Genomic DNA, 8,403 nt, shown 5'->3' with positions numbered 1-8,403 from the left:
ATTCAAATTACTTTAGTTTAGTCACTCAGTTACTCTTTGGGGAACAATTGTTCTCTGCAGGGGAGAGAGGGAACTCTAGGATTAGAAGACCCGACTGGGTCGATTAAGGGGTCTTTTCCAACTCCACAATCAACTAACTTAAATAAGGGAGGAATGGAAGTCCCAGGCCATCAAGAGGCTTTGCGAAAAAAGGATCAGAAACCACATCTTTATGGCAGGAAAGAAACCCTACCAAACACATTGAATATTTCATTTCTGTGGGGAAATCTGGTGATCCATCTTTTTCTGGTGCATATGTAACCGATTCAGCCTAAAGGTGCATTTAAATAATAATAATTAGCTTGAAGGAGCCTAAAGGGGATATTTACATCTTTGTAGGAGGGCTGCTCCTCCAGTGATGGATGGTGGACTGGGCTGCTGGGGCTGCTACCTCCACTGCTGCTACTGCTGCCGCTCCCTCCTTTCTGAGTAGCAAGGGGAGGAGGAAGAGAAGGAGGAGGAGGAGGAGGAGGTGGTGGTGGTGGAGGAGGGGGAGGAGGAGGAGGAGGAGGAAGAGGAGGAGGGTGCAGGTCTGGACTGCCATGGTCTCCCAGTTTCTCCTCCTCTTGCTGTAGCCTGGAGGTGTTAAGGACGAGGGGGAAGGAGCCAGCTGGCCGCTCTCGGCTGCCTCCTTTCTCTGGTAGCCCTCGGCCTTGTAGGTAACGGCTGCCTCCGACTAAGGGGTCCCCAAGCATCACGCCTCCTCCCTCTTCCTCCTCGTCCTCTTCCTCGGGGTCCCGGCCTTCCTCCTCCTCCTCCTCCTCCTCCTCCTCGCCTTCGGGGGGCTTGTGGCCCTCCACATCCACTTCCTGCTCCTCTTCCTCGTCTTCCTCGTCGTCGCTGCTGTCCTCACTGGGGTAGCTGCAGCTGGTGCCCCCGGGGGACAGCAGGCGGTGGTGGGGCTGCGGCGGGGGCGGCGGGGGAGGGGGCGGGGGGGGGGCGGCGGGGGGGGGCGGCGGGGCCGGGTGGTGGCGCTCGGGCCCCGGCTCTTCCGACTGCTGCAAGAGTAGCAAAGGGGAGGGCGGCTGAGGGTGGTGATGGTGGTGGTGATGATGGTGGTGGTGGTGCGGGTGGTGGTGGTGGTGGTGGTGGTGGTGCGGCGGGTGAGGGTGGTGCTGTCCGCCCGCGCCCGCCGAGGCCCCGTGAAGCTTGGCCAGGCTCTCCGAGTCGTCCTTGCCCCCGACCGGCCGGAAGGCGCTGGAGTGGTGGTAGCCCCCGGCGCTGCCGCTGCCCGCCCCGCCTGCAGCCTTCCGTCCTCCTGGGCCCTCTAGGAGATGGGCATGGTGAGGCGCCGGCACCCGGCCGCCCCCAGCCGCGCCTCCGGCCCCGTCCGCGGGAGGAGTGGAGCCCGCGCTGCAGTCTCCGCTGCCCGAGGGCGACTCGAAGAGGGCCTCGCGCGTGCCAGCTCCCCCCGACGGCTGGGGCGGCGGCCCGGAGCCGCCGCCGTTGGCAGCCGCGGGTGGCTGCGGCGGCCCCGGGGCTGGAGGGGCTTCTGCGCCCGAGCCTCCGCTGCCCCCACCTCCTCCACCTGCTCCTCCTCCCCCTCCGCCGCCGCCCGGCTCGGCCAGGTCCAGAAAAGCTTGGCGCAGCAAGGCGGGGCTCTCGCCCAGCGCGCAGCCGAGGGCCGTCGGGGGCTGGGGAGGGGGCTGTAGATAGGTGGGCACGGGGAGCCCGCCGGGGGTTCGGGGCGGCCAGAACATGCAGAAGGGCGGGTAGAAGGCGTCCTTGCGCCCCGCGGGCCAGAAAAGCCCCGACAGCCCCGCTTTCTGCGCCCCGCCGGCACCTCCGGCTGCCCCTCCTCCGGCCGCCCCCAGGGCCTCGGCCCCGGCCGCTCCGTCCTCCTTCTTGTGACACAGGCCGAAGGCCGCCGCGGCCGGGAAGGTGTACGGGTGAGGAAAGAGGCCCCCGCAGCCGGGAAACTTCTGCAGGACCCCCCCGAAGGAGCCCTTGCTGGGCACGGGGATGACCGGGTAGCTGCGAGGGCCCTTGCTGCCCGCCCCGGGGCCCCCGGCCGCTCCGGCCCCGACGCCCCCCACGCCCCCGCCTCCCGCCGCGCCCCCGGCCCCGACGCCGGCGCTGCCCGCGGCGGCCGCGGCCGAGAGGCTGGCGGCGGCGGCCGAGAGGCTGGCGGCGGCCACCACGGCGGCCTCCTGCAGCGAGTCCTCGTCGTCGTCGAAGCGGGGCCGCTTGTGGTGCGGGTGCGGGCCTCCGGCCAGCTCGGCCAGGGGAGGGGGCGGCGGCGGCGGCGGCGGCGGCGCCCCCAGCAGGTGCGGCCCCAGCAGCCCCCCGCCCCCGGCCACCGCCGCGGCCGCGGCCGCGGCCGCCGCCGCCGCCTTGACCGAAGTGAGGGGATGGCAGGCCGGGTGGGAGCCCGGCTGCGGCAGGGCCCTCTTGCGGCTCCCGCCGTTGAACATGGCCTTGACGTCCTCCCAGGCGAAGACCAGCTCGTCTTGGGGACTCTTATCGGTGAGCTTGAGGTGGCGTCTCCAGGAGTTGAAGTTGGCGGCGTCGGGCTGCGTGTACTTGGCCTCCGGCGTTCGGTGCGAATGGAAGATGAACTTGTTGGGCGAGAAGTACATGTTACAGTAGCTGCACTTGATGCACTTGGCCCGGGAGCTGTTGTAACGGGCCGGGATGAAGCTGCCCCTGCAGCCCCACGCGCACTCGTGCGACACGTCGAAGGCGAAGTTATCGGGCAGCTTAGGCGGCCGGTTTTCACCCAGGAACGACTTGCAGAGGCGCTCCGCTTCCCTCTTGGTGATCATACCGCATCGGCGAGAGGAGATGGGCATGGCTCCCGCCCGCCGCAGGATCTCCAGTTGTACCGGAGTGCATTGCACGCAAGTGATGCCCAGGGCCACCCGCCGGTTGTGGATCTCGTTATAGCTGAAGTTCTTCAGTAGAGTGTTGGAGATCTGGGCCAAGCATAGTCTCTCCTGCCCGTCAATCACCAATGACACTATGGGGATCCCGTAGAGAATAACCTGGCCCACCTGGTTGGGCTTCATGCTGGCATGGCCAGGCCGGGGCTGGCTCAGGGGATCAGGCTGGTAGGCACTGGACGGGGAAGCCAGTAGGATGTCATTGGGTCCTGGAAGAGGACTGGTGGCCATCTCTTCAACCGTGGGCCCTCGAATGGACTCCCCTTGGTCTTGCTTGTAGACTAGGAAATAAAGGAGAACAAAGTATTGAGCTTGGGCATTTTAGTTTAGAACAGTTGTTGAGAAAATTGTCATCACTTGCTGTCGGGAACAGCCGGGATAGGATAACACTCTACAACTATCATATTTCAAGAACATATTTCTCCCTCACAAAAAAGCATTATAAAAACAAGGATTACTTTTTTTCCTGTGCGTTTTCCTTACTTCCCCCCCCCCAAATACTCAAATATGAAACAGCTAGGAGGAAACTCTGACACGCCAAAAGTTTTCTTAAAAATCCAAAAGTGTCCTGAGGAATCCTGATCATGTAAACTAGGTCTTGCAAATAATAAAATGGAACTGATAGCAACTGTAGTGTAAAAAAGAATGGGAAACCTGGGGGCACTGCTACTAATTTCCTGCAAATGGACTGATTTTGGTGGGGGAGGGGAAGAAGACATCAACCTTTTAAGTGATGACTATAGTTTATGTAATTAGCTTGTTGAATTTCATAATGTGGGTGAAACAGTTCAATAAAACAAAATCAGGTTTGTGGCTTGCCCCTGTTGAAAGTTTGAGGAACAGCAATTAAAAATAAACTTATTTAACATTTGGAAAAGCTGAAGAAACTATGTTTAGCTAAAACAATTCATTTAATATTAACTTTGCTTTCATATTCTCCTCTCTTCCCCCAATTCAGTTATTGACCACCATTTGCTCCTCAGGTCAATTCTGGTTTTTCTTTTCCCAAAGGTCGAAGTACCTTTAAAGGAAGACTGGTGATCTTCCAAAAACCTTTGCTTCCAGCTTCCACAGTAATTATCAAGCAAAATAAAGATATATATTAACACCGTATATATTTATCCAATAGCTGAGGGATAAAACTCTAAATACGGTTCATATCTTTAGTCCTGAATGTTTGTTCTGTGCTAAAGAGCAAACACTGATTTAATATAGATCTTCTTCTGAACACCTTGCCGTCACTATAAACCTATAAAGTGAATCTTGGCATTTTCAGGGTACTTGGAATCCATGAGAAAATTTCAAGTGCCATCTCAGGTATAGGAACTAAATATATTTTCAAAAATAAGGGAAAGAAACCTTTGTGATTGAGATGAGGTTTTCTTTGATCAATTTCATTCCAGAATAAAAGACAATGAACAACAGAACGTTGTTCTTAGAGCAAAACGCTGTTCCCACTATTACTTGTTTTCGGCAATACTCAACATGCCAGGCTCCGCGCGACCAGTTTGATAAAGTAGCCACTGCATTTGTTCCTTCTGCTTAGAAATTTCACGTCTCTTTTCCCTACTCCCTCCCCGCAATGGCATTCAGACCCTTTTCCCTTGGCTTTCCCTGTGATCTTGACTCTTTTGCCACATTGCCTACTTCATTCTCAGCTTTCATTATGCACCGTGGCCTTCAGGATAGTGGAACAGACCTAGACATGTTCAAACGAGACAGGAGCATAGCTTGTCACTTCGCATGGATCAGAGACAATATTTCTAGTGGACAGGTAGTTAAATGGCAATTCAAGGCACCGCTATGCTTGGGCCTCGGCAGAACCCGCTCAACTTTCGCCAAATAGCCCATCAATGAGCAGCTGGTTCTCAAATAAGATTCTTATTATCTTAATAAGATCCTGAGATAACGTGAAACTACCATTCCCAACAATATGAACGTCAAGCACACCTCCCGGAAAGTGACACTGTACACGTTTTATTGCAGCTACTTGATATGGAGAAACCGAGGAACGTTAGCATCGATAGATAAGGGAAAAAAAAAGAATCAGTGTCCCTCACGCATCTCTTTCGACTTCTACCCCAAACTCAAGAACTACTGAGAAAGTAGAGAAGAAAAGAAGAGATAGGTTAAAAATGGGGGCTTGGGATTAAGTAGGGAAGCTCTTGGGGGAGCAAAAGTTAGTTGCAACTAAGAAAGGCAGACCTAACTTGCCCGTTCCCTGAATAACGACAGCTCCAACTCTTCCTCCGCGATCCCAGTGAACTAGAACAGCCCCAAGTTCCCCCTCTCCAGTCTCCTTAAGGAAACCTAACTCCTGGTGACCTGAAATAATTAACCTAGACCTGTCTGTCCCGCAAGCGCAGTGACCGCCGTGAAATAATTACCTCCTAAATACTAGTTTTCTTTACGCGTGTGTCCTCCTGACCATCTTCCAGGAGGACTCTGAGGGGAAGCATCAAAGCATGTCCTCAATTCAGGCAGGCTGGAGTCTTGCAGGGTTTCCAGTCATATCCAGGCACTCCTCTGCGTTAATGGTACTATAACCCTGGCAGGGTGGAGAATGGCGGTTGTAAATTGTGAGCCAGATCAGTCCCTTTTACCAGATAATCTATGGGTGCGCGCGGAGCCGAAGCAGAGCCCCAGGTTGAGCGTTGCCTGAAAGCGCCTTTCTCTTGTCTCTGAACTCGTGTCGGACCGAGGGGACGCCACCCAGCGGGCAGGGTGACGTCACCGGCTCCCTGACACTCCACATTAAAGGGCTGGCATGTTACAGGGAGAGAAAGAGAGCGCGAGAGAGTCTGGGTGGATGGAGAACACGGGGGTGAGGGATGGGGGAGAGAAGAGGGAGGTGTCCTTTCTCAGTAAGCACGAAAGCAAACACCTAACCAACCCACAATAATAGTTACCTTATCCCAAAAGGAAAAAAAAAAGAAGCCCGAATGCTGCTCAAACTGAAGAACTGAATTGGGGATGGGAAACTTAACTGCTCTCTTCCTTCTAGGCGAGCTAGGTCTAAGAGGCCCCCATCCTGGTGGATCGAAGCTTCCAGTTCAGCTTGTAACTAGCTCTGCCATACTCTTCCCCCACGTTCCACCTCCTCCTCACCGCGGCACGCACAGGAGTAATGAATGAATCTTTTAGTGTTTCACCGAAGCCCGAAGCCTAACTGTTCCTTAGCAAATGACAAAACATGCCTGCCTAGAAACACGAACGGTGCTGAGCTTGATCTGCCTTACTGGGAACAGTGAGAAAGGAAGAAAAAGGCAAAAGGCTAATAGTTTGCAACATTCTGTATTTGGAAAAAACATAAACCTGACGTTTCCCACCTGCTAAATACATATAGTATTTAAAGCAAGACTATTTAAAGACAAGATCCCACACTTTCAAGACGGTTTCCTTTATTAAGGTGTGAAGTCCAGTTTCGACACTTATGCCTGTACTTATCACATATCACCAGGTCTAGATCGGAAATTAATCACTGATTCGGTGCCATATTCAAAATGACCTCAAGTCCTCAGCCATCTACACGGAACACCGGGACAAAACAGTAGGAGAGAGGCAAAAGTCACAACTGAAAAAAAAGCAGCTCCTAAAACCAACATCAATCACTTGCGCAAATGGCCAGTTCTTGTGGGGGGGGGGAACCTCAAAAGAATCACCTATAATCATCCCTTGGAGAATTTAAAAAAAAATCAGGATTAGAGAGAATTTTAAAATGTGCTTCGTGTAACAAACTAAGTAACACTCTAGGTTATTAGTTGTCAATATATTGCTTCTTAATTGACCAACTGTTCGGAATAAATATTACTGGTTACTCTAGCGAGAAAGGGATAGATCTTCGGGGGGCATTGGCCAATAGCTATTTCAATGCAGAGGTAAAAACTACTAGATTTTTTTGTCTAATATTTTACAAAAAAACTTGAAAATGCCATCTGTTGGGAGAAAAAGTGGGATTGAATATTAAAATCAATAGCCCAATTACCATGCAATCCAAAGGCAAAGTTGACCAAACAATAAGAGAACTTACAAATCAACCCGCACTGGACTCATTTGTCCTATCCGTAGTGAAACCAGTCGGCAAATACAGGGATAAATGTGTGAAACCTCACACTTCTTAGAAGGTCAATAAAACCAAAGGGAATTCTTGGTTCGAAGTAGAAATGAATTGCAACATCTTGTTGCCTCGGTAGGAGTTAGAGGCATTCAAAATAAAAAGTCCAGAGGAGGCTTGGCTTCAAAGCAGGCAGTTGCCGTGTTTGTATGAGGAAACTTTCAGAGGTTGAAAAGCATTTCTAAAATCCGTGTTCTTAAAGTCCTCAACTCAGCAAATTATGATTGCCCTAAGGAGGTATAGAGTTTAAAATCAACCTCCCCCAATAAATAACAAGAAAAACCCAAACCCCCAAATCTAAAAGGCATAAAAACTCACGCTTCATTCCTGTATATCCCATTTGCCAAAAAAGTGCCATTGTCATTCACACACAGTCCTTCCTCCTCCGTGATTCAGGTTATGGCTCCTCAGAAGGTTTCTAGAACACGTCCTGATACTTCCTTCCCTCCTTTCCCCACCCCCTCTTCTCTGGTCTGTGACTTTCCAAGAAGGGAGGCCCCTAGCTCATCTAATGTTCTTATCTCCTAGACACTGGCGATTTGCTCCTGATAGGAAGAAAGCTTAAGTCTGACGAAAAGGATGTCTGGGAACAGGGCGGATTGCACAACCGAAATGGGGAGAAATGAGAAGCACTTTCACTTCAGTTCCACACCACAGGGAAATACCCCAGCACTGCAGGTGTTCTGAGAGTCGTAATGTTTTTGACCTGGCAACACACAATTGCCAGCTTCTGGTAGTAGCAGGTTTACCTCTTCCTTCCTAGAATTATTTGATATTGTAATGTGTCATTTAACGAAAGAAAACAATCTCTTCCCTTTTAAAATAATGATGATAATAAAAGATGTGAACTAAAAATGTTTCCCTTCAATTTCACACAACTCAGTTGTCAAGACCTGGGTATATTCATTCATCACAGGTACGGGGTTAGTTGCAATCTCCTCAAGTTTCAGGAGAGTGTTAAGTACACAAAGAAGTGGAGAAGAAAGATGTTCCTATTTTTAAAAAGTATATTGACATTTTATGGAAAATAAGAGCGTGCCATTCAAAATAGGAGGAAAATCTTTTTCTACACATAATTGGGGTGGGGGGAGGGGTGAAATAGAGTTCAAACTTTAATAAAAGTGTCTGTGGTGTTTAATTGATTTAGTCTAGGTGAAATAAACTGAGATTCATTATCGGACACCAGTCTTATGAAGATTATTGTCTTTTCCCCGCCCCTCTCTCATCTTTCATTTCAATAAAGGTTATTGTATGCAAAATATGAATGTACTTGAAGAAATTGAATATATACAGTCAACCTAGAAGGAGTGATGTGTCTCTCCACGTTTCCAATAACCAACTTAATAGTCAATAATCAGTGTTCTTGAT

At 51.3% G+C, this 8,403-nt stretch overlaps 1 protein-coding gene across 2 annotated transcripts in view; it reads right to left on the bottom strand.

The window, feature by feature from the left end:
* Positions 1-3,167, bottom strand: part of SKOR2 (SKI family transcriptional corepressor 2) — a 49,779-nt gene extending 46,612 nt beyond the window's left edge. Inside the window, exons 1-2 of one of the 2 annotated variants that reach the window (XM_074201740.1) lie at positions 1,568-3,152; positions 369-1,519 (exon numbers count right to left, since the gene is read on the bottom strand). In XM_074201740.1, coding sequence (XP_074057841.1) covers positions 369-1,519; positions 1,568-3,152 — 2,736 coding nt within the window. Of the gene's footprint in view, positions 1-368 lie in introns of both variants that reach the window. The other variant, XM_074201739.1, reaches the window with a different exon arrangement.
* Positions 3,168-8,403: the final 5,236 nt, after the last annotated feature.

The sequence above is a fragment of the Macrotis lagotis genome, chromosome X, assembly GCF_037893015.1.
Source record: "Macrotis lagotis isolate mMagLag1 chromosome X, bilby.v1.9.chrom.fasta, whole genome shotgun sequence".
Classification (NCBI taxonomy): Eukaryota; Metazoa; Chordata; class Mammalia; order Peramelemorphia; family Peramelidae; genus Macrotis; species Macrotis lagotis.
The sequence above is the reverse complement of the archived record's forward strand: the minus strand, read 5'-3'. Positions and strand labels throughout refer to the sequence as shown.